The sequence below is a fragment of the Budorcas taxicolor genome, chromosome 23 (genome assembly GCF_023091745.1).
Source record: "Budorcas taxicolor isolate Tak-1 chromosome 23, Takin1.1, whole genome shotgun sequence".
In the NCBI taxonomy this organism is placed as follows: domain Eukaryota; kingdom Metazoa; phylum Chordata; class Mammalia; order Artiodactyla; family Bovidae; genus Budorcas; species Budorcas taxicolor.
In genome coordinates this window covers 13,665,825-13,692,120 of record NC_068932.1, presented here as the reverse complement: position 1 = coordinate 13,692,120, position 26,296 = coordinate 13,665,825, and the positions used below count along the sequence as shown (strand labels likewise).

At 39.5% G+C, this 26,296-nt stretch overlaps 1 protein-coding gene across 1 annotated transcript in view; it reads left to right on the top strand.

Moving 5' to 3' along the window:
* CPEB3 (cytoplasmic polyadenylation element binding protein 3) overlaps nucleotides 1-26,296 on the top strand; it is a 154,657-nt gene that overhangs the window by 51,138 nt on the left and 77,223 nt on the right. The window contains exon 5 of the mRNA XM_052660908.1: nucleotides 16,886-16,909. Coding sequence (XP_052516868.1) covers nucleotides 16,886-16,909 — 24 coding nt within the window. The remainder of the gene's footprint in view (nucleotides 1-16,885; nucleotides 16,910-26,296) is intronic.

The window sequence follows — 26,296 nt, the reverse complement described above, 5'->3', positions numbered from 1 at the left end:
GTAGGCTCCTGAGAGTAAACCATAAAAACAAGCAGGGTTTGACATCTGCATTACTTAGTGTCAGTTTGCTTTCAAAGTTGACTTCAACTTGAAATGATCAGAATAAACAAAATATTCTCCTTGGTAGATACTTATGAGGTCTACAGGTTTTGACAGATTTGCTGTGATAAACCTTTTTTTCCCCTTGTATAGTTGGACCCAGCCCACCTGGTAACTTGTATATAACATGCACAAACACACCTGGGTATTTTTTGTCTTCCCTTTTATCCCTACAATTTGTCAGCCTGGTGGTTACTGTCTTGTGACTTGTCTGTACTTATTTTCCCTCAATCTTCATGTAGATGAGGTCACAAATCACACTGAGATGAGGTCAGTTCAGATCAGTTCAGTCCCACTCTTTGCGACCCCATGAATTGCAGCACGCCAGGCCTCCCTGTCCATCACCATCTCCCAGAGTTCACTCAGACTCACGTCCATCGAGTCCGTGATGCCATCCAGCCATCTCATCCTCGGTCCTCCCCTTCTCCTCCTGCCCCCAATCCCTCCCAGCATCAGGGTCTTTTCCAATGAGTCAACTCTTCGCATGAGGTGGCCAAAGTACTGGAGTTTCAGCTTTAGCATCATTCCTTCCAAAGAACATCCAGGACCGATCTCCTTTAGAATGGACTGGTTGGATCTCCTTGCAGTCCAAGGGACTCTCAAGAGTCTTCTCCAACACCACAGTTCAAAAGTATCAATTCTTTGGCGCTCAGCTTTCTTCACAGTCCAGCTCTCACATCCATACATGACCACTGGAAAAACCATAGCCTTGACTAGACGGGCCTTTGTTGGCAAAGTAATGTCTCTGCTTTTCAATATGCTGTCTAGGTTGGTCATAACTTTTCTTCCAAGGAGTACACGTCTTATAATTTCATGGCTGCAGTCACCATCTGCAGTGATTTTGGAGCCCCAGAAAATAAAGTCTGACACTGTTTCCACTGTGTCACAGATCAGTAAATCTTTATTAATTCAGAATTTGTGATTATTCAAAGAGGCTGGGTTGAAGTTGAACTATATTTTCAGGCCAGAAGGGACTGGCTAAGAAAATTAAAGAGAGTTCAGTCAATGGTTAAATTTTTTAAGAAAGGAAATGTGAGTCAGTTGTAGTGTTTTTTTATTACCCCTTTTGCTATGCAAAATTGGTGCTTCCCAGCTCTGTTCGTAACGCTGCCATTTGCTATATCTTTAGAAAATCTCCCATCGTTTTACTTTCCTGATCTTGCTCAATCCCAACACTCTCCTGAAGGTGCCATGTTGTCAGGTTTCCTGACTTGAGGAGACAGAGAGAGGTGTCCTGGTGAGCATTTTCATATCTCATTTCCACTCCCCAGCTTTTAATAGGCCAGTTTCCCATTTGGGGGATATTCCTAGTGCATGTCTTCCAGCTATACCTTCCTGTCAGAATCACCACTGCCAGTGTCATCTAGAAGCCAGGAAATGGAGCTTGGGAGAAGAGGGTAGCTATAGAGAACAGTAAAACGGTGGACATTTAGTGTGAAAAGCCTGGCAATATTTGTGGAGTGCCAGAGAGTCTCCTGATTTTTGCTATTCAAGACCATGAATCGGGACTTCCCTGTGGTCTGGTAGTTAGGAATCCACCTTATAATGCAGGGGATGCAGGTTCGAACCCTGGTCAGGGAACCAAGATCCCACATGATGCAGGGTAACTGAGCCGATGCCCATGTGCCACAGCAGAGAGCCTGTGTGCCACAACTGAGACCCAGTGCAGCCAAGAGAATAAATAACAGTGAGACAAGCAAACAATGACTCTAGTAGGAATTAGCAGGCCAGCCACTGGGGAGGAAACTTAAGAGACACATCTAAATTTTGGCTGGTCCCCAAAAATAATAGTCCTCAACTACAGAAGCAGAGATGGGAAGATTCTGACCCATCGGTAAGTTTTGCCACTTGTCTGCTATTTCCAAAATGCAGTTAATTTTGAAACAATATGCCCCTGCCTTTTAAGCTGTTCGTGTACTTTTTTTTCTTAGTTTTTAAATAGTTCTCTCTTTTCATCCTCTTTAGCCTTACACCAAAAACACTAGAAGTTTGCATAAGGTAGTTTTATTTTTCCTTCTTTAGAAGGAAGGAGACTACCGAGAGTGCTTCCCGCTATATATGTAGTAGTTCTATTAGCAATATTTTTTTCTAACACTTAACTGTAGCTTGTGTGTTTTCCTTGGTGTGTTTGTGTGTGTGTGTGATTACACTCTAGGTATAGAGTTGAGTTTAGCAGTTACGGATTTATAGGGGATTGATACCTGCCTTGATGCTCTTTCCTGTGTTATGATGATCCTCAGAAAAGGATATTGGTGCCTTCATCATCAGTCAAATGAATCAAATTATGGTCAAATTAATGTTCAAAATCAGAATGCCAGGTGCTGTGATTTACTCTAGGAAAATCACTGCTGATTACTGCCAAGTATATCCACTTTGTTCCTTTTGACTGGGCAGCTCCTCTTCTTTCAGGTGGAGAACCAGCTTGGAAAAACAGTGAAATACCAGAAAGATGCCAGATGAGTACATTAGAAACGGGAAATAGTATGGGTTGGTGGTGGTTTAGTCGGTCAGTCATGTCTGACTCTTGAGACCCCATGGACTGTAGCCTGCCAGGCTCCTCTGTCCATGGGATTCTCCAGGCAAGAATCCTGGAATGCATTGCTCCTTCCTTCTCTATAGTATGGCTTAAGGGATATCACTCAGCTTCAGGGAGGTACCTTCCAAGCAGGCTAGGAGGCTTGTGAAACATGGAGATGGAACAATAAATTAGCACAGTCAAGAAAAACATTGTCTAGAATCAGACAGATCTGGTCCCACCTTCTATAAGCTATGTGACTTTGGGGCCACATTCTTACCTTCTCTGCCTCTGGTTTCTTCAGCTATGAAACGGAGATCATGATCACTAGAGCATCCGTATATAAATCTTTTAAAGTTTAGCGTTGCCGCCTTGTAGATAATGCTCTGTTGAACTGCTGTTGTGATTGCTTGCATCAGCTTTATGGCTGCCTTTTAGGATTTCCTTTTCTTTGCATGTAAGACTTCTAAAACATATCTTATATTGGTTGTACTTAGATGTTTTCCTAATGGAATTTAAGGCAGCACGCCTGCAAGTCACTCACAGGCTCGAGTGGCTGTCCTGGGGTGTACTACATCTCTTTTTGTGTGAATCTTTTTTTCTGCATGAAATGCTACCTGCCTCTGTCCCTGGACCGAAGCATGCACCTTCCTTGGGGCTTAGAGTTGCTGTATCTTTCATGATGTTCGGCACTTTCAAAGGTGCTATACAGTGATATTTGGAATGTAAAATGGGATAGCTATTTTAGACAGCAGTTTGGCAGTTTCTTAAAAAGTTAAACATAACACACCTACCATAGGATGCAGCAGTTCTTAGAACTGACTGATGTCCACACAAAGGCATGTATGTGAATGCTTAAAGTAGGATTAGTCTTGATAGCCAAAATTAAAAATAATGCATATGTCCCTCAACTGGAGAATGGATAAACAAACTGTGGTATATTCACACAGTAGTTTTATTTAGCAATAAAGAGGAACAAATTATTGATTCATTCAGCAACATGAATGACTCAAAATAGGCTGAATTTTAAAAACTAGAATAATATTACATTCTAGAACGTGAACACTTATCTATGGTGAGAGATAATACAGCAGCTTTAAGAATATTTTGAAGTAATATCATCCCCCTTTTTTCAGAGAACAGAACTGAGGGCTTAGATCTTAGAGGAGTCATATGATAGGGATGGCTTCTGGCTGGCAAGTCTATGAATCTCCTAAGTATCTCTTTAGTTAAACCAACAAAAAGACAGTTATGATAGTCTGCTGCTGCTGCTGCTGCTGCGTCGCTTCAGTCCTGTCCGACTCTGTGCGACCCCATAGACGGCAGCCCACCAGGCTCCCCCGTACCTGGTGATACTCTGAGTACCTCATTATTTTTGTGAGATTTAGATGACGTTAAGCGCATGTACAAACAAGGTATTAATATAGCTACGTTTTGGAGAAGGCAATGGCACCCCACTCCAGTACTCTTGCCTGGAAAATCCTATGGACGGAGGAGCCTGGTGGGCTGCAGTCCATGGGGTCGCTAAGAGTTGGACACGACTGAGTGACTTCACTTTCACCTTTCACTTCCATGCATTGGAGAAGGAAATGGCAACCCACTCCAGTATTCTTGCTTGGAGAATCCCAGGGGCGGGGGAGCCTGGCGGGCTGCCGTCTATGGGGTCGCACTGAGTCAGACACGACTGAAGTGACTTAGCTTATAGCTACGTTTGGAAAGTAGAGGGCATAGTCTTATTTAGAGTAGAGGGCTTTTTTTTTTTTTAAGACAATAGCTCTGTCATGTAACATAGGTTCAGTTTTATCTAAATTAAAATTTTTCATGCCATTCATTGTTTGCTATTTCTCACCTCGTGACTAGAGTCTGTTCGAGGTTTTAAGAGGTGAATAAGAAATTTGAAGTGTCAGTTTCCTTCTGACAGGGAGAAATCATTGTTTGCTATCACTCTTCCTTATCAAACTTTTGAAATTGAAGCATCCCATAATAAAACCTTGTATGTTTGAAGACCTAAATTAATATATTTACAAAAAAACAAAACAAAACATTGATCTGCTTGAGAAACTCTGAGGTCATTTATAGCTAACATGTTACACAGCTGATGCACCAAGAAACCTGGAGCTTAAGATTATGCTGCCTTCCACTTTGTCCTCGTTATTAATGCCTTGAAAATATTTTTGAAGACTCTGCCTCTATTTCTACTTGAACTGAGGGCTGCCAGTGCATTTGTTGAATCAAAAGGACAATGTAAAAGGGTTTTGGTATGAACTTTTTGCCAGGCAGACTCCTCTTCCCCCTCCCTTTCATTCTCTTTTGGGAGTGATCTCCATGGGGAGCAGCTCAGCTGAGAGGAAGTGGCAGAGAGGGAGCGGAACATGTGATGCTTTGATGCTAAAGTGGGAATAATGCCAGGTTTGCTAGAATTTCAGACGGAATTTTCCAAAATTTGAAGAGTACATTGTATTTCTGCTCACCATGAGTTGATCTAAGTAGTGTTTTTTTTTTTAAGCGGAGTAATAAGATAGTGAAGGAATTATTTTGAGATTCTCAAAGATATTGTCTTTGAGTATTTTGAACTTTTAAAAGACCAGATCCCTGTTTCTATCTGAACAGATTTAGAAGTAAAATTAGTATATAATTGTGGAATGAATATATTATAAATGATGACTAATTTAAAAAGCAGAATAGTAATCAGAAGGACATGTAATGATCTATATGTTTTAAGCATTCAAAATTCAAACTGTTTTGCATAGATGCTGCACATGAACATGGTAGGGACCTAAGGACATTGTTGTTTTATTTTGACCTTCTCATTTAACAAATGGGGAAGCTGAGTTCGAGACTGTGTGGTTGTATGTCAGTGCTACTGGTTTCTCAATTTGTCCCATCCGCTCCTTGTAGGAAGCTGCTGTATAGGCATAGGGGGCTCAACCGGTTGTTCAAGGGGTAGGACAGGGTGGAGGATTGGGGAGAGGTTCAAGAGAGGATTTCTTGAGCATACATTTATTTATGAGGCATAAGGGATATACATATGTCCCTTCTCAAATTTATTGAGAAGGGACATATGTACACTTATGGCTGATTCATGTTGTATGATAGTGTAAAGCAATTATCCTCCCAATTAAGAAAAAAAAAGACTGTGAATTGGCTAGGGTGACATGATGGAGCCAGAACCATCTGCCTTTAGGTTGAAGATAAACTTTGCTTTAAATAATTCATTGTTAAAAGTGGTTACATTATTTTTATACTAGTTTAACACAAACACACAAATTCAGTGTCTCTGGCAGAATATTACTTGTCACCTTGTTCATGCCCTGAATGCTCAATAAATCCTCTTTTCCCAAAATATAGAGTGATATACCTGGTCTACATGGCCTGGCATTAAATATTGTAAAGAAGTGAAGCCTGAAATATTCTTGACTTACTATGCTGGATTTTGGAACACGTTCTCTCTGTGTGTAAATATGTCTCAAGTATCAGGATTTGGGTGCTCTAAATAAATAATAAAGATTCAGGAAACTGAAAACTTGCCTGCTTTCCCCTGTGGATTTCCCTGTTTGCTTCCTGCACTTGTGTCAGCAGTAGAACCTGGACTTCTCTTTTATAACACTCATCGCCCTGGCGGTTAACTATTTAACGCTGGTGTTTCACTTTAATATGTATGCTTTCGAGAGGGCAGAGACTGGCTTCTGTTCATAGCTGTTTGTTGGCTTCCAGCGCGGTACCCAGTCCATGGAGTAGCTACTGAGTCTGGGAGACTGGAAGAGAGGGAGTGCTGTATCAGTTGTTCAGTTGCTCAGTTGTGTCTGACTCTGTGACCCCATGGACTGCAGCATGCCAGGCTTCCCTGTCCTTCGCCCTGTCCTTCACCCTGTCCTTCACCATCTCCCAGAGCTTGCTCAAGCTCATGTCCATTGAGTCAGTGATGCCATCTTGTCCTCTATCATCCTCTTCTCCTCCTGCCTTCAGTCTTTCCCAGCATCAGGGTCTTTTCTAATGAGTCAGCTCTTCGCATCAGGTGTCCAAAGTATTGGAGTTTCAGCTTCAGCATCAGCCCTCCCAGTGAATATTCAAGATTGACTGATTTGATCTCCTTGCAGTCCATGGGACTCTCAAGTGACTTCTCTAACACCACAATTCAAAGACATCAGTTATTTGGTGCTCAGCTTTCTTTGTGTCCCAACTCTCACATCCATACATGACTACTGGAAAAACCATAACTAGATGGACCTTTGTAGATAAAGTAATATCTCTGCTTCTCAATATGCTGTCTAAGTTTGTCATAGCTTTTTTCCCAAGGAGCAAGCATCTTTTAATTTCATGGCTGCAGTCATGATATCGCGGAGAGACTGAAAAGCACAGTATAACAGCCTTAGAGAATATCTAGTCCACCTTAATTTCTTCCTAAAGATTTGCTTTAACGTGGACTTGCCTGGTGGTCTAGTGGTTAAGAATTGCCTGCCAATGCAGGGAACAGGGGTTCAATCCCTGGTCCAGGAAGATTCCACATACTGCAGGGCAGCTAAGCCTGTGCACCGCAGCTACTGAAGCTCACGTGCACTGCAACAGGAGAAACCACTGCAATGAGAAGCTTGCACACCACAGCTAGAAAAAGCATGCACAACGAAGACCCCACACAGCCAAAAATAAATAAATAAAAACGTTGCTTAAAAAAAGAAAATAGTTTCTAAAAAAGATTTGTTTTAACTGTTCCTTTTGGAAGATGGTACTAACATGTATGGATCTAGCAATTAAATTAACATAATTAACAGTTCATAGAGTGCTTTCACAGACCTCTCTCCACCTTTGAAATGCTTTAAATGGTTTGCAAGACATAGTCAAAATTTCATGTTTCACTCCAGAATTATTCTCCTATCCAAGCAAAATATGGCTCTGTGATAGAGCAGTCTGTGCAACTTACTGCAGGTTTTAAGAGAAAATTGGAGACTTCAAAGGATTTTCTAGATTTCAGCATGTTTTAGGGATGCCCTGTGATTTGTTTCCTTCTGCTGTTGGGGCCCGTTGATAGAAAACAGAGAATTGTGGTCATTCCTTTCTTCATTGCATCCTTGTTTTAAGCATGGCAGTGTCTTCATTTTCTGGAACTTGCTGACGTCATGCCACCAGCAAATAGCCATCGATGGCTTAGACACACAGATTGTTCTGCCAACCAGTCCTTTAATCCAAAAAGAGCAATGACTTCTGACCTTTTGGGTTTTTCCGGAAAGATCACTCAGGTTTCCTTTAGTAGCAATTAACTAAATAATGCTTTATTGATGGTAGAGAATTCGTGCATTTCTGAAAATGATCACTTTTACTTTAGAACACAGCCTCCCTTGTTAGTGGCAAGAATTTTAACACATTGTCACTTAAGCCTCTGGTGTAGACTGTGAGTCTGAGACTTGAACGAAGACTTGGTATGCAGATGATCTGGAGGGAAAATTTATTACCTGAAACTTTGTCTTCTCTTCTTTGTTAGTCTCCATGCATGTACATACCTTTGTTATATGACTGAAGTTGTGGTTACTGTTGTCTTGTTTTTTTTCCAGACAAATGTAGTGGAAATAATGCAGTTTGGAAGAACCAGGCAGATCTGGGCTTAAATTCTGGACCCATCTCTTATTTGTTTCCTTGGGAAAGTTGCCTGTTTTTTTTTTTTTTTTTTAAATGGACATGTTAATCCCTTCTTTACTAACAATAAAGTTAAGTGTGCAGTGTTTGATTACCAAACCTGGAAAGAAATACACACCTAACAGATGTTAGTCTCTTATCTTCCCTCTTCTACCCATGTACCCCTCTCTTTTTCCTTTTGAGTTAGCAGTAATTCTTCATCTTGGCTCTACAAGCAACATGGAACCAAAGGTGGCACCAGGGAGGGGAATGAGCTTTTCTCTGTGGTGCCAGAGTTCTCCCCACATTCTCAGGTCTGTTCCTTTCCATAACTTTCTTCCATGAAGGAGCCCTCCTGCCCACTTGAGAGGAGCCTTGTTGGTAGGGAGGAGCCAGAGAGGCTGAGTAAGGGGCCTGGGTACAGCAGCAGCTGTTTTTGTCCACCCTTTCCTCCCTCTGTATAAATTTCCTACGTTATCTGGGAATTCAGACGTGTAGGGTTGGCAGGTGTTGGCTATCCTGAACAATCTAAAAGTTGAGTGAGTAAAAGAGGCTTCGTGAGATTTTGGCATAGTGAAGATGCTTCATTGGCAACATATGCCAGATATTTGGGTGCATGACGTAGGCGTTTTCAGGCCTGACTTTGACAGACTGATCTGTGTAAAATATAAAATACTCTGGTATGTGATTAGGATCCTCAGAACTTTGCTTGATTTTGTGGCTTTGGGGGAGAGCAGTTAGTGTGCCATTTAGCAATGTGCTACTGAAATTAAAAGGAAGGTGGTAATAGTTACTCCCGTGGAAAGCTCTGAGGCCTCAGGTGTGAGGGTGCAGGGGTGTCAACTGATGCCAGCTCATGTGCATGTCCACACTCTCTAACCAGTGACAGCAGTGACGTGGCAGAGGTTCTTTACCTAGGTTTGTTTCCACAGAAATCTTGTCAGATGATCAAATTTTAAATGACCTTTCTCTGTTTCAGTGAAAAGTTTAAGACATGGACCTGGAAGTTCTGAAGTGATTACTTTGATAGCATGTTGCTTATTGAGAGGTTTACTTAGTAACCTATATGGTAAATGTAGTTTAGACATTAATACGAGATGTGCATGAACACTGCACGACGGTATAGTGAAGCCTTGACTTGACCATTTTGGACAAGATAGGAAAAATAATAGTGGAGAGAAATGGAAAGGGGAATTAGGAGTTCCCTAGGAAGCAGAGAAGAATAGATGTTAAGATGTGGGTATCTGGATCCTTATGTTAACTGGATAAGTGATTATATTATAATGACATTATCAGAAGAATAGTTGAATTGGTGTGACTGGAATATATGAGTCTCATGTATGGAATAGTGGGAATGAGGATATGAAAGGTGATCAGAGGTCAGATGATGAAGGGCTTTGGTATTTGTTCTCCTGAGAAGCCTGGACAGACAAGTGTTGTCTTACTGGAAAATTGGGTTTATCTGAAGGACGATGTTAAGGGTGATGTGGGGTATGGAGGACTGTTTCTTACGAAGAATAGCTACCGATAACTTCATTGTAGAAAAGAACTACAAGGAGATGAACTAATGATCCTCAAATAAGGGGCTGGTGTCTATGGTTAAGAATAGCAGTGAGGCAAGTATAAGAAAGAACTTTCTAACTAGAAAGAATTGTCCTACCATGGAGCATAAGTCTTCAGTTTTCAGTCATGTTCTCTGGAACCCCTGCACCTGAGGAGATACTTTAAGGACCACTATGAGGAGGAATATCTAAGAGGTGGGGCTCTGAATCCCTATACTGCTTCACCCTGAACAACTGTGTTCAGGGAACAGATGTATTTGTTAATGGTTCATTTGTTGGAGGAGAGAGGATTCTGCTAATACTTAGAAAAAAGCTTGGGGGAAAAATGACTCAAGAGACTGAAGTGAGCCTCATTTTTTTTTTTAAACCCTAGCTCTTTTTCTTTTACATTAATTTTATTTTTGGCTGTGTTGAGTCTTCTTTGCTGCTCAGGCTTTCTCTGGTTGTGGCTGAGCGGGGGCTACTGTCTAGTCACAGTGTGGGGGCTTCTCACTGGGGTGATTTCTCTTGTTGGGGAGCACAGGCTTGGTAGTTGTGGCACATGGGCTTAGCTGCTCCCGGGCATGTGGGATCTTCCTGGATCAGGGATCGAACCTGTGTCTCCTGCATTGGCAGATGGATTCTTTACCACTGAGCCACTAGGGAAGCCCATCAAGAATACCTTGATGAAGTTCTTCTAGCAGAACCAGGGAGAATATCTTTGTGTTGGTTATAGAAGTAATTCCTGTTTTGTGTGGTAGGTTGCTTAAAGATCTGTAAGTTTCCTATAACATTTTGTGAGCAATGAGACAGGATATTATGGTAGTAATAGCACTACCATATTAGTAGTGAAAATTTGAGTGAGATGTTTCTTTTTATTAACCTTGGATTATGAGAGGAGCTAGAGGGCTGCAATCCATGGAGTCGCAAAAGAGTTGGACAAGACTTAGCGACTAAACAACAGCATAATACTAAGAGCAAACTCTTGGAGGATGAGAAGGTTGTGGAAATCCTAAAGGGAATTTCTGTGTATTTTCAAGGACTGTACAGGTTTGAAATACTGGCTGTTTGATCTTGGTGGTTAGGAATAAAAGCTTTGCAAATGTCCATTGACTGATGTATTACTTTACTAGGGATACTATAACAAAATATCATAGACTGGGTGGCTTTTTAAATAAAAGAAATTTGTTTTCTTGCAGTTCTGGAGACTGCAGGTCCAAAATCAAGGTGTTGGCAGGGTGGTTTTTCCTGAGGCCTTTCTCCTTGGCTAGCCGATGGCTGCCTTCTTGCTGTGACCTCACATGGCCTTAACTCTGTGCATGGGTGCCCCTAGTATCTCCTCCTCCTAAAAGGACAGCAGTGCTTGTGGGTTAGGACCTTACCTTTATGGCCTTATTCAACTTATTTATCTCTCTAAAGACCCTGTCTTCAAATATAGTCACATTGCTGGTTAGGGCTTCAACCCTTGAATTTTAGGGTGAATGGATTTCACTTCCTAACAACTCGTAAATGCATCAGTTGTAGTATTTCCATACTATGGAATATTACTCAGCAATAAAGAGAAACAAAACACATGTAATAACATATATAAATCTCAAAAACATTATGCTAGATAAAGTCAAACACATTGATTTCCATTTATATGCGGTTGTATAAAGGGCAGACAAAATGAAGAAAGTAGATTAGTGGTTGCCAGGGGCCATGGTTCAGGGGATAAGATCAACAGCCAAAGGGCACAAGGAAATGTTTTAGGGAGATGAATTGTTCTGTATCTTAATTATGATGGTACAAGTTACATGGCTGTATATGATTACCAAAATGGATCAAACTGTAAACTTATAGTGGAGGAGTTTTATTGAATATAAATAATACCTCAGCTTAAAAGAAAAAGAATAAATGCTTTAGAGCCAGTGTTAACCTGAATTCCGTCCCAGCCCTGATGTTTATGTAGCTGAATAACCTGGACCAGGCATTCTCTTTGGGCCTCAGTTTGCCCATCTGGAAATATACATTATGGTAGTTGCTTTGGCAATTAGAACATAAGCATTTAGCATATAGTGCCTGGATCACAGTAAATTATTAGGTTGTTACATGGTATTTCTTTTCCTTTATGAAGTACGTAAGCAACACTAGTATTACACTTGCCAGTTATTAGTGTTATTTTTTGAAAAGATTTTTTGAAAAAATGGGTAAGATTTAAAGAGAAAAGGGTAGGAAGAAGGGATTTTGAAACATGCAAATACTTTATGGGAATGTAGCAGATGAAAATGTATCCCATCCCTTCAGGCATCATTTTAGCTGCTAAGTTTATGAATAAATTAATCTTATCAGTTATAAATTGTCAGATTTGAAAGTTACTGAGCTAAAACTCTCACCTGCCACTATAAAGACAAAGATAGAGGCAGTGCATTCATGGGACAAACTCCATCACACCTGCTCTTTGGGAATTTACAGTCTTAACTAGGAAAAGGGGGATATTTTTGTACTAACTTTAAGATCCTAACCCATCTTAGGTATATTTTTTTTGCATGACTAGTACTTAGATGGAAGCTGAAAGGGAGGGACCATTAGATGTTCTAATATAATTTAATTTTGAATATTGAAATGGTATTAAAAAATAAGTTTACAGGGTGTTCTTAGAAACTGATTTTATTGCAAGTAGAGGAGTTAACAGCTTGTCCCTATAGTCAACAGTTTTGACATATTTCCAAGACAGTTAGTAAAATGTTGTGTTAAGATCTTTGTATCTTGTTTGTTTTCCTAAGTATAGCATCTCAGGGACTCTGCTTAAGTTCCTGAAATGGGTGCATGCTACTTTGATCCACAAAAGAAAGAAGATAGACCTCTCTCCTACCGCCTCATGCTATGCACAAGTGTTTTTGAACCTCTATAGTTGAATCTGTGTATGATGTTACTTTGCTACAGAAACTTCAGCAACTTTGGATGAATCCATGTAGATGAAAATTTAGTTTAGATTTTAAAGTCAGATCACAGGTTGTCCTTAGAGAATCACGTGTGTGAGTGCAGCCATTTAAAACCTAATGCGGCCCAAGTCTTAAGGAGTAACAGGCGGTCCGTTTTACAGCAGTGCCTCCTGTGCCTAACAGAGCACCGTGCTGTTAACATGAGGGTACCGTTCACAACGCACTGGTCATTGAGCATGTAACTGGCATTCAGAGTAACTGGCATATCCCATATCCCATAGTACATGCACCCTTTTATACTTATTGTGATGGATTGCAAAATATGTTTTTTTCAGTTTTGGATTATTCAGGTTTATGCTTTGAAGATTACAAAAATTTAACTTTTTGGACTTTGTACGTTAATATAATCCCAGGGAATTGGTCTAAAATGTTTGTACTATTTTTTTTAATTGAAGTGTAATTATGTACCAAACAATGCACAGACCATAAATATATACATAGTACAAACTTAACACAAATTAACCCATACCTAGATCAATACCCCAGAACCCCACCTCAGGTTTCCTTCCAGTTAATACCCCTAGCCAAAGGTAACCACTACCTTGACTTCTAGAAACTGAATGTAGCTTTTTTAAATGAGGTCTAAAGTTGTTTAATACATAATGAACAGTAAAAGAATTTTATCTGTAATGGTGATGATTGCTAATAAATAAAGTTTGGAGGAAGTAGATAAGACTGAAAATTATCATATCTTGTCATATCTGGTATAACTTTACACTTTCATAGACTACATGACTAACATAGAATACTGAGCAGTCACATTACTTCCTTTATTTCTATGTGGGGTCATTTTGTGCTGGCTCATGTTGGGTTTATGTATTCAGTACTCTTTCTTGTGTAAAGCTATATTTGTTCTCAGGGGAAGCACTGCTGCTGTGCTCCCAAATTTCCCTCCTTGGTGTTCTTTTCATTACCTCTCCCTTAGGGAAGAGTTTGACTCTAATTAGTCTATTTGCAAATAGCCCTTATGAGCAAATTTTTAATCACCAACACAGGTGGCCTACATTCAGAAGGCCATCATGACATGCATTACTCCTTCCTTTGATTGCACATATAGCTAACAAGCCATATTTGCTGAATACTAGCTTGATACAGAGCTTTCTGCCTGGTGCATTAGAGAGTATTAAAAGAAACATAAGATAGTGAACTTTTCCTCTGGGAATTTAACAGTATAGTGAGATGGTTGAAAGTGTGGACTCTGGAGCCAGAGTGCTTAATTCATATTCCAAGTCCACCACTTCCTAGCTGTGTGATGTTAGGCAAGATACTTAATTTTGTGTCCCATTTTCCTCATCTATAAGAAGAAAGCAAAAGAATACTCATGTCATAAAGTTGTGGAGTATATTAAATGATATTAAAATATGTTCAGTTCAGTTGCTCAGTCGTGTCCGACTCTTTGCGACCCCATGAATCGCAGCACGCCAGGCCTCCCTGTTCATCACCATCTCCCGGAGTTCACTCAGACTCACGTCCGTCGAGTCTGTGATGCCATCCAGCCATCTCATCCTTGGTCGTATTTTGTATTATTTCACACACATAGTAAAAACTCATTAAGTTTTAGCAGTTACAATAAAAATTACTACAGATATCATAGGTAAACTATTGAAATTGGGACCAAGGTAGCAAGTAATTATTCCACAGTGCATGATTAAAGCAAATTGAAGCATCTCAGATCACTGCTTTAAATTGGCTTGATCCAACCAGTCCATCCTAAAGGAAGTCAGTCCTGAACATTCATTGGAAGGACTGATGCTGAACCTGAAGCTCCAGTACTTTGGCCACCTGATGCAAAGAACTGACTCTTTGAAAAGACCCTGATGCTGGGAAAGATTGGAGGTAGGAGGAGAAGGGGCTGACAGAGGATGAGATGGTTGGATGGCATCACTGACTCAATGGACATGAGTTTGAGTACACTCTGGGAGTTGGCGATGGACAGGGAGGCCTGGCTTGTTGCAGTCCATGGGGTCGCAAAGAGTCGGACGCAAGTGACCGACTGAACTGAACCGACTCCGTGTGCCATCTTTGCCCCATGTTATCAGAGTCTCCAGGCTGATAGGAGCCAATTTACTGTTCATATCAGCAAATGGAAAAAGAGAAGAGTCTGTAAAAATCATGAACCATTTAAAGAAACTTTGTTTAAAACTCCCAAGTATTTGTGAAATACTGATCTATTTTTGCAGTTTCAATGTGAGAGATAAATAAAACCTCTTTCAAGGCAAAACAGAAATAAAAAACTCCCAAGTATGTCTTTTGCAACTCTTCCCTGTCCCCAATTCAGAAGGCTCTTCCCCTCCCCCTTGACTGTCTGGTTCTATTCACTTTGTGTTCTTTATTACCTGAATGTTTAGCAGTTAAAGACTTCAGTGAGCAGTATTTTCATTTATCTTTCAGGGATGTTAAAGTCTGATGAGTCATTTGTACCTTAGTATCATAATCAAATTCTTTTTCATTGAGTATCTGGCCAGAAATCAGATAGAATGAAAGAATGGGAATGTATTGTTTGGGAGAGAAATGAGTAATTTTGAAATACAAAATGTTTTATTTCCTCTCTGAATAGAGATTTTATACTGGGGAGTGTTGGGCAGCATGACATCACTGGGGATGGGAGAAAAGACAAAGAAATAAGTGGTAGGACGTCAAAACTTATTTTCCTCTGTCTTTTTTAAGTGTTGTCTATTAGTGTTAATTTACCCATGTTATTTATTATAAGTGAAGTAGGCTTTGGGAGGAACCAAGCTAGGAAACTACCATTTACTACACATTCTGTGGGAAAATGAATTCCAGGTTCCAAATAATGAAAAGTATAAACGTTCCTAAAATTTTTTTTTAGAATGCATTCCGCTTGTAAGTAACCTGAACAGTAAATGCTATGTGAATTCAGAAGAGGTATTTTTCATTGAAAGTTAAAGCTATGACAGAGTTAGGGAGTATGTAGAGTTTGAATAATCCTTTTAATCTGGCTAACCCTTTTTAATATTTGTGTCATGGGAAAGTGAAGAAGCCAAAAGTGTGTTGATGAGGGTGAGTACGGTGTCTGAAGAAAAATGGGAACTGGAAGAATGAGGTTAGCAACTGGTATTTCAACTTTCTAGCTGAAAAGTCTGAATTCTTTTCCTAGGAGAGAAGTAGTTTTCTTTAGTTCTGCCTTATGCTACAAGTGTAACCCCAAATTATCCTTGGTTTTTTTTTTTTTTTTTGGTTTAAAGTTCATATGGTAACATTTCATGCCTTTAAAAAATGGATTAAGTAGAGTTCTCATTTAAGTCTTACTGAATGTGGGGTTTCAAATTTGAAAAACTTTCCACTTTGGAAGTCATTTTAGATGACAGGATCTCCTAGTAGTATATGTATGATGGTAGTCTAGCTCTGTTAAACATTGTAACAATATACTCTGTGGGCCTTGAGTTTTGAAGGGGAAAATAATCTTTAAAGTACTCTGTTCTTCACTATGGGATGTACCCACTGCCTCCTTTCTGCTTTTTCCATTCATTTTCTAGATGAAAAAATATTGTTTTCTACACCTGTAATACTGTATGGAAAATAAATGAGGAGGCTTAGAGAAAACTTACAGTAACACATTCTGTAAACCAACAGCTAATTGTGTAAAATTTTTATGCAGTTTTCAGGGAAGACTGTGAAGTGTTTGTGTGTGTGTATGTGTGTGTGTGTGTGTGTGTGTGTCTACATGTGTGTGAAGAAATTTAGAATGACCACCATACACCACAGTTTTTACTTATTTAGGATGAATGTTTTTTACTTCAAAGTGATGTCTGGTGGTAGAACATAGTACGAATGAAGATTTAGAAATCAGAAAATAATTTTACAGAACTCTATTTATCTATAGCTGATGTAGATAATGGGCCACAATATAGATCCTTATAAGATTTGTTAAACTTAAGCATCCATTATATCCTTTCCAGTGGCTGCCGCATCCAGTTGAATTTCTCTTTAAGTTTGTGATTTAACTTGTGCTTCATAAAGGGTTTTTTTTTTTAATATAATATCTCTTAGTCACGTTGAACAGTATCTCCAGATTAATTCTGAGAATACTTAGAAAAGGTTTGTGTGAATATTTTTTTATTTCTAAATTCAGCATTTTGATACAAATACCCATGGTTTTCTTCTGTGTTTACATGCAGCCAGGAGCTATGGGCGAAGACGAGGTAAAATTTTTTTAATGAGATCTTTTGCTTGCCAAATTGTGAGTAAATATGAGTGTGTGTGTGTTTATACTTGTGTGTGTAAAACAATAATTATGGTGTGGTATGATGTTCTAGCTTAATTATTTTAGTGAAATAATTCTCTTATCTCTTTTGTTATAATTATTTTTCAATGTTAGTTGGTAATTTGTACTTCTAATCCCGATAAAGACATGGCAAAGACTATTTCTAACTGGAAGTTTGTGTTATATGGTTTATTGTGAATGATCTTAAGGGAATACAGGCCAAGCATCTGTATTTTGTTGTGGTTCTGTCCTCACTGTGTTCTTTTCACATTACTTAGAAGTTAGGCTTTGGAGGGCAATTCTTGATCTTAGTAGCTTGAATGGCGAGTTTTTTCTGTGTTACATCCAGAGACAGATTTACCTTGGAGCTAAATGAAGCTTGGGTTTCAGGTACCCTCACTTTCATGGGATCCCTTCCAAGTTCTCTACCTTATCTTTGTTTTCTTTTCTTAAAGAGAGGTCCTCTATTTATGTAGGCTCTAAGATCCATAGAACTTGCATTCTCTCCTGTCCACACCCAAGCAAAGTAATGTTGCTTTCATTTGTGTATTGCTGTCATCTTTCTAAAGCATTTCCATATCTATAATTTGTTAAATAATATTACAATGTAGGTAGGGTAAGCCTAATCTAGTAGAAAGGTATGAAATTCAGGGTCAAAAACTTAGGTTGGAATCACTGCTTTATCAGTAACATTTGGTATCCTCATCTATAAGTTATGAAGTAATAAAATCAACCTTGTCCAACTTTAAGAATGTTAGTTAGGCATCCCTGGTGGTCTAGTGGTTAGGACTGTGGCTTCTATTGCTGGGGCCCTGGGTTCAATCCCGGGTCAGGAACTAAAAAAAAAAATTTTTTTTTAAGAATGTTAAGTTAGTGAATTAAAGTATAAAAAATGGAAGAGGAAAATTTATAAACTAAAAGCATTCCACAAATGCTGGTTGCTTGGTGCTCATTTGCAAAAGCTGGGAGAGATGAAGTAATTTGCTTTGTGATTTCAAGTTAAAGTCAGAGCCAAGACCGGAACCCTTGTCTTTTGGCTGCTTGTTGGGTGATGTTATGTCTCTGATTCTGTAAATGAGTCCTGGAGAGAAAATAATAATATTAAATTGATAGTATTTGTTCCACAGTAAATATTTGTTGAATAGGTGGATATCAGCAGGACTTCATATGTATTTGAGTTACCATTGAAACATTCTTTCATGGTGGAATCACATAGTCAGTTTTGTTTTCACATGATGGTGAAGAAAAACATTTGTATAATTGGTTATTTTTTAATTATGACAAGACCCTTTAACATTTTTTCCTCTTACAATTTTAAAATTTCAAGTGTAGAAAATAATATTACTGTAATTATTATGTAACATATTTTTTTTTCTTTTTCTTGGTGCTAGGAAATTGATTGCTCTCAGGGAAGGAATAGAGAAGGACAGCATCTCAGGGGCAGATAACAGACCCTGTTCTCATCTTAGGCACTGGTCAGTCCCCAGACCTTGTCAGTATATTTCCTCTAGTTTCTCAGGCCTTCCCCATCCCTTTCCATTCTCTTGTTTCATCTTTCTGAAACACCGTTTTGTCTTTCTTACCTTCTTTCTCCATTCAGGAGTTCTATCATCTGACGTCTTGTTGTTTCATCAGCCTCATCATCTCCCATTTTTCCTACCTCACCTTCCCCTTGACCAACCCTTGTGCTTTCCCATTGTCTAGCCATTGCAAGTACTGTCCACCCTTCCTCTCATTTACTTAACTAAAACCTATCTTTAGTTAATGCATTCAAGCCTGACTCAAGCCTTACCCCGTCTAGGAAGCCTTGCCTGGTAGCCTTACAGGCCATGTTTTCCTCTGCTTCTGTTGCTTACTTTCCTTCTGCCTTTTCTATATGTCCTCATTCTTCAACGGGAGATAAGTTCTCTGAGGACAGTTGTCTCATGTGCCTTACACTGTGACGTACATATAGTTAGCACTCACTGAATGCTTATTGATGAGGATTGTTTTGAAGTCAGACCCCATGTCTATGCAGACCAGTATTTGACTTTGTATTTTTCAATTATTATATACTTAAAAATCATAGTATATTAAATACTAGGCATCAAGAATATAAGATCACCTGTAATTTCTAAGCTGCTGAGAAAATAATTACTCTTCCTAGTTCCGTGTTACCTTCCCCATCTTTATTTGTAAGGTTTGACTTAATCGTTTTCAGAAGCCATGATATCTTTCCATCAAGTGCTAAGCTAAACACTGCCTAGAATGACTTGGTTACTGCTCTGTAGAAGTCTGCAGTTGGATAGTTGTAGATGAAGAAGATAATGACAGAAATGTGTGTGTGTGTCTGCACATACACACACATACACGTGCATGACAGAGAAAGAGCGTGACAGGTCACTGAAATACTTGAGTGTTGACTTTCTGTAATGAGAAAAGAACAGCCAGTTAATTTTTTGATCCCTGCTTTTATTTAGTCTTCTGTTCCCAAAACAGAAAAAGAAGAAATGTCATCTTTTAAAAATGTGGTAACATAGTCATACAGGATGGGGCAGGTATATCTCATATTTACTCTCATTTTCTGAAATACACTCATCTGGACCAACATTACATGGTATAAATATGATGATCTGGCCAATTTCCTCACACTTGTTTATTTGTATGATCAAGGATTGTATTAATGCTTGATTTATTTCCTGTAAACAAAATTTAGGCTTTCCCCTAAAAACATAAAAAGTGCACTTGCTGATGTGTGTTGGCTGTAACTTATATTCTATGTTTTACATACATGTTGGTAAACATTTTAGGAATAGAGGGCAGAGGGAATTATCTGTGACAGTTTCAAGATCTATCAGCAAAATTTAGGCTGGTGAAACCTTCCATCTTTTCTGATAAAACCTGGAAAGGCTTCCTGGAACAGGTGGAATTTCAAGAACTCTTTGGATGATGGAAAAGGAATAGGAAGTGAAGCACTCCAGGTATCTGATTCAACTTAAAAGGAAGCTCTGAGGTGAGACTGGCATGGCCAGATGCTTGGAGCGTGTGCCTGTGAGTGTATGCAGTGGGGGCCAGCTGGAGAGGAGAACTTGGCAGTGAGATGATCTATGCTACCCTGATGAATGGTTTTTGACACAGATACTGTCAGGCTTTAGGAGCAGGGTTTCATGATACAAGTAATGAAGACAGGAGAGAATTTGGACATTGGTTGACAGCTCGGATGGGGCATCAGGTATTGGAGGGTAGACTTTGGCAAATCAAGTGCCTTCAGTAGTACAGTTGAAGCAGTAGCAGTTGGAAAGAACAGTTAGGTGTGAAAGAATAGGATTTGAAAATGGCTATTGATTGTACCCCATGGACTATAACCCGCCAGGCTCCTCTGTCCATGGACTACTCTAGGCAAGAATACCAGAGTGGGTAGCCATTTCCTTCTCCTGGTGATCTTCCTGACCCAGGGATCTAACCCAGGTTTCCTGCATTGCAGGCGAATTCTTTACTGTCTGAGCCACTGGGGAAGCTCCAGTTGTATATAAAGAATTTAAACATTCAATTGTATTTCCCATTGATTCCCACTTTTATTTTAAAGATGTGTTCCAGTAGACAAATGTTGATTTCCCTTGTGGAATCAGAATGACAGCAAAGAATCTTAACATTTTTCTTCCATAGTGTTCTGACTTTCACAAGGTTTTATATATGTTTTCCCATACAGCTGCAGCCCCTGTTAGAAACTAGCCTAATCGCTGGTGTTATATGTGATATTTGCCTACACATTTTACAGCACACTTGATTAAAATATATGTTGTGTTTTCATCTCATACGAGTTTTTATGGTCTCTGGGAGACTTTTGTCCATATGCAGAGATGTTGGCTATGCCAGTGCTCTTGATGTTTAACAGAATTTCTTAGTTAAAGAGCAACAAGGAAAATATGAAAGATCTTTTTAAGTAATGTGAATGAGCAAATGGAAAGAATGATTGGAGTTACTTTACTATTGGATTTACTGTGGATTGGTGTTACTATTGTAAAATGTAGTTCTGTGTATATTTAATCCATAAAAATCTACTGAAATTAATAGATGATTTAGTCAATAACAAAGGTTCTAAGAATCCAATAGAACAAACTTGTGTATGAATTTGGTGTTGTCTTTCTGCCAAAAGCCTGACCAAGGGAGGAGAGGTCAGCTGTATCAGTGAGACCATGGTACAAACACGATATTCTGCTAATTCAGACCGGGTTGTGCGAGCTTTCTTGTCTAGAGGAATGGATGGTTCCAGAGTGAAACATGGACAGCTGAAGAAATATCTGACTGTTCATAGCTCTGGTTTCTGAAGCATTACTGCTTATAGTAATAGGAAAATATGAGCACAGGAGATGGTGAGTGGAATAAGATCACTATTTTTTCTCTTTTGCAAAGACGTCGGTCTGGAAGGACCCTACATTGATTATGGAGGAGGGGTTCTGGGCTGTCTACCTTAATCTCATTAAATGTTTGTGTGCGCACTGTGGGCCAGATGGTGTGCTAGACCCTAGCTGTCTCTCTTCTGAGTGTTCACTCTAGTGAAGGGGAGAGAGATGATACATTTCATATTCAAACAAATATTTTTATACTCAAAAGTTTTGTTAAGTACTAGGAAGGAAGAACGGAGAAGGCAGTGGCACCCCACTCCAGTACTCTTGCCTGGAAAATCCCATGGATGGAGGAGCCTGGAAGGCTGCAGTCCATGGGGTCTCTGAGGGTCGGACACGACTGAGCGACTTCACTTTCACTTTTCCCTTTCATGCATTGGAGAAGGAAATGGCAGCCCACTCCAGTGTTCTTGCCTGGAGAATCCCAGGGACGGGGGAGCCTCATGGGCTGCCGTCCATGGGGTCTCACAGAGTCGGACACAACTGAAGTGACTTAGCAGCAGCAGGAAGGAAGAATGGAAGTATCCTTTAAGGGAGGATGATTTGCTCTGAGAGATGTTTAAACTCAAACCCTAGGGCTGGAAAGACAAAATGGAAAGTCTGGAAAGATTTATTTATCTTTATTTTTTATTTATTTATTTGTTTGTTTTTATTTTACTTTACAATACTGTATTGGTTTTGCCATACATTGACATGAATCCGCCACGGGTGTACATGAGTTCCCAATCCTGAACCCCCCTCCCACCTGTCTCCCCATATCATCTCTCTGGGTCATCCCAGTGCACCAGCCCCAAGCATCCTGTACCCTGTATCGAACCTAGACTGGCGATTCATTTCTTACATGATAGTATACATGTTTCAATGCCATTCTCCCAAATCATCCCACCCTCTCCCTCCCACAGAGTCCATAAGTCTGTTCTGTACATCTGTGTCTCTTTTGCTGTCTTGCATACAGGGTTATCATTACCATCTTTCTAAATTCCATATATATGTGTTAGTATACTGTATTGGTGTTTTTCTTTCTGGCTTACCTCACTCTGTATATTCGGCTCCAGTTTCATCCACCTCATTAGAACAGATTCTTTAAATAAATATTTTATTTTGGAAATTTCCACATACACAAAAATAGAATTGTTTAATGAACTATGTATTCATCACTTAGCTTCAATGATTATCAACATTTTTGCTTATCTTGCTTCTTATAGTCTCCTTCCTTTTTTCCTTTAGAATATTTTAAAGGAAATTCCAGACATCAAAATACAACTGTTTTAAGAGGCTTGAAGTGTAGTACTGATAAATGTTTACAGCATTGATAAACCTTGAAAACATTATGCTAAGTGAAAGAAGGCAATTACAAAAGACCACATATTGGATGGTTCCCTTTTATGAAATGTCCAGAATAAGCAAATCTGTTGAGACAGAAACTAGACTAGTGGTTGCCGAGGGCTGAGAGGGTTCCAGGAAAATGGGGAGTGACTGCTAATGGGTTAAAAGGATGAATTGTATAATAAGTGAATTATTTTTTAATAAAGTATTAAACAAGGGTAGTGGTGAAGGGGAGAGGAGCTTGAGGCAAGAAAGGAGTTTGTGTTTTTGAGGAAGTATCAATAAATAGAGCCCAGAATGGCTGAGCTTGGTAGGAGAGAAGGCGGGTGTATTAATATGAGGTTGGAGGAAGAAAGGAAATCTGATCTCACTGGGCTTTAGCTCCTGGTAAGGATTTTGAATTTGATCCAGATATAAGAGGAAACCTATGAATGTTTTAAAGCAGGGTCAAGTGATCAGATTTATGTTTTAAAAGAGCACTCTGGCTTTTGTTTGGAGTGGAGTGAGAGGAGAAGTGGGTTGTCCAGTTCAAAATGATGGTAATAGTCTAGGCAAGAGAAGATGGTGTTTTAAGATAGGGCAATGCAATGGAGTTGGAAGAAGTGAACAATTGGCAGGTATGTTCTGGAGACAGACTCAACCCTCTCTAATGGCGTTAGACCGAGGAATTGAATATGGAGAGCAAATAAGAAGGAAGACTCAAAAATGGTGTTCTAGCTTGAACACTTGAGTGAAGTGTGATGCCACATATCTAAATAGGACTGAGCAAGAATAGGCTTCAGGCAGAGGTTGAGTTCATTTATAAATACATTAAGGTTGTGATGCTTACGAGATAACCACATAGTAATATCAAGTAAGATGTATTTTTATCTATTTGTATTCTAGTATTAGGGTTTTATGTAAGATTTTTGTGTAATCAAAGGAATGCTGCTACCCTCAGAGATGTGAAAACGTTTTCATCTAGTTCAAATCTCTCATTAAGTAAACAAAACTCAGATAAGTGAAATGTTTTATCCAGGGTCACAGAGGCTGAAACTTGACTGTCTTGACTTACAGGCAGCTTTTTTTTTTTCCTCCGCCTAAGGGAGAAATGTCTCATAAGCCATTTACTAAAACGTCCCCAGAGTAATTCTTTTCTGAGTTCTTTCCAAAACTAAGAGGAAAAGGATCAGGTTTGAAGTGGGAATATTGGGTGAAGATTGCCCTGGAGCTGCTGGATTGACAGCAGAGATGTGGGAGCTCAGAGGGGAGGTCCGAGCAGCTTTGGCAGCACAGCACGGCCAGTGGGCTACCATTCTGCTTCTTAACTGAAAATAGATATCAGAAAACCAGACCATTGGTGGAAGAGAGAGCCAAAAGTGCAACAATTAAGAAGTATTCCTCCTGCTTTTGCTGACTTATTGAGTATGAATATTTTATGTGAGAGGATGAGATTCTAAAGCAGATTTATATGCTAGGTACGTAAGAGTATAAGTTTTGGTAAGTAATGTGACTTACTTAAAACATTTTGCTCTTGGGAAATGCTTTTATTAAAGAAAAGAAACATGTCAGAGAGCTACTAGTGTTAGTGAAGCAGGACCTCTCATGGGACACAATTTGGGTACAGCCTCTTAAGTTTCAGTTTCTAGTAGCATGTGTCCAGAAACTAAAATTATACCAGTCTTCCCAGGGACTGTCTGTCGTGGAGGAAAGATTTATGCCAACCAGATGAATGCCTGGACAGACTAGAATGCCAGTGTTTCAACTTATCATGGAGATGGATGTAACAGAAATAAAACTTCAATGGCTGGTTATTTATCTAGTAGTTCAAGTCACCTTTTCATAATAATTAAAAAATTAATAGAACAGTCCTTCAGGAGCTTATAATCGGAGCACAGGGAAAAAAATTGTGTTTAGGATCTGGAAAGATCAGATGAGCCACAGATGTCCCACAGAGTCATCCCCGCAGTATGATAAAATCCTCCTCTCCTCTTGGTTTGCGCTGGGAGATGCAACGGATTCTTAATCTACCCTTCTGTCTTTTAAATGCTTCCTGCAGACTGACTGTTCTGATCTGAGAGGACTTGAGGCAGTCACGTTACAGTAAGGTGGGCTAGATTATAGATTTTATGTTCCATTCCTGAAGATACTTTTCTTAACTTGATTGAACTTGCAAGTTTCCCAAGGCTTCATACACTGCACACAATGTCTCTCTTAGTGGCTGTTTGCTACAGACAGGTCATCTGCTTTTCAGTGCTTCTTAAATTGGAGCATAGGAGTCACTGGGGAAATTTGTTAAAAGTGCAAATTTTCAAGTTTGACCTCTCTGATCCAGATTAAGTAGATCTGGGGACTGAGTTTATTCTTAGGTCTTACCTACAGTTAGAGAAACATCATATATGTGTGAATCCTTAGCAGTTTCATTTCCAGGGGCAAATTCTTTCCTGAAGTCTATGATACTCTTATCTGCGAAGACAGAAATTTACTTTCAAAACCTTGGAAAGTTTCTTAAGTACCCACAACTAATTTTTAAAACAGGTCAAATTTTTGTAGTTAATTCTTGCTTTTAATTTATTTATTTTTGCCAAAATACTCTGGGGAAGCTGTGGTTATGTTGGCTACACAGAAAGAAACCTCTCTTTGTTCCAGAATATCTTGAATATCTGCTCTGGTTCAAGACTTCCTCATCTCCCAGGTGGACAAGTCACAGCTTTCTTCAGAATTGCACCCCATCCGTCCTCTCCCTGGGTGTACATTATTAATGGAGTGATGGTAGCTGTTGTTGGATTTGGGGTAGAGGGAAGAACATAGTCAGGTTGTGACAGGAGGAAGATGGATTAGATGGGCCTATCAGTCTCTAGGGAGTGAGTACGTTTTTTTGTTTTTAAAGAAAAGCTAGTATTAGAATGAATAGCAAATTTGGAAAATGTGGAGTGTAATATGTAATGCTTGAACAATCAGAAGCAAGAGAAGAGATCTCAGCCTTCTGGGAACAGGATCCCAGAAGGATCCTCAAACCCATCTATTGTGTTCCAACATTTACTTATTTGCACATGGTATTTTCCTTTCTTGTCTGCTGCCTCACTGTTAACACTTACTGAATGCCTATTTTGTGTGCTTTTATTAGGACGTGAAAATATAGTGGTGAACGAGATTAAATTGGTCCTTGTCCTAACAGAGCTTACAGTTTCATGGGGTTGGGGAACGAGATACCAAGTTAAAACCCATATGATAGCATAATTGTAACTAGGGAAAAAGAAAAGGAAAAAGTGCTGTGAATGGATGGAAAAGGGCATCTATTCTAATCTAGAAGGTCAGGAAAGTTCCAGTTGAATTTCACTGACTTTTTAGCCTAGACCTGAAGAATCAATAGGACTTAATTAGAAAACTGGGGAGTTGAGAGGAGGGTGTTTGTTTTGGGTAGGGGAACACCTTTTCCTTAAGGCCTGAGGCAGGGAGGAATAACAGAAATATCTATGGAGGCCTGTGTCATTGGAGGTAGTGAACCAGAGGGAGAGGCCAAGAGAAAGTCGCTCAGTCGTATCCGACTCTTTGCGACCCCATGGACTGTAGCCTACCAGGCTTCTCAGTCCATGGGATTTTCCAGGCAAGAGTACTGGAGTGGGTTGCCATTT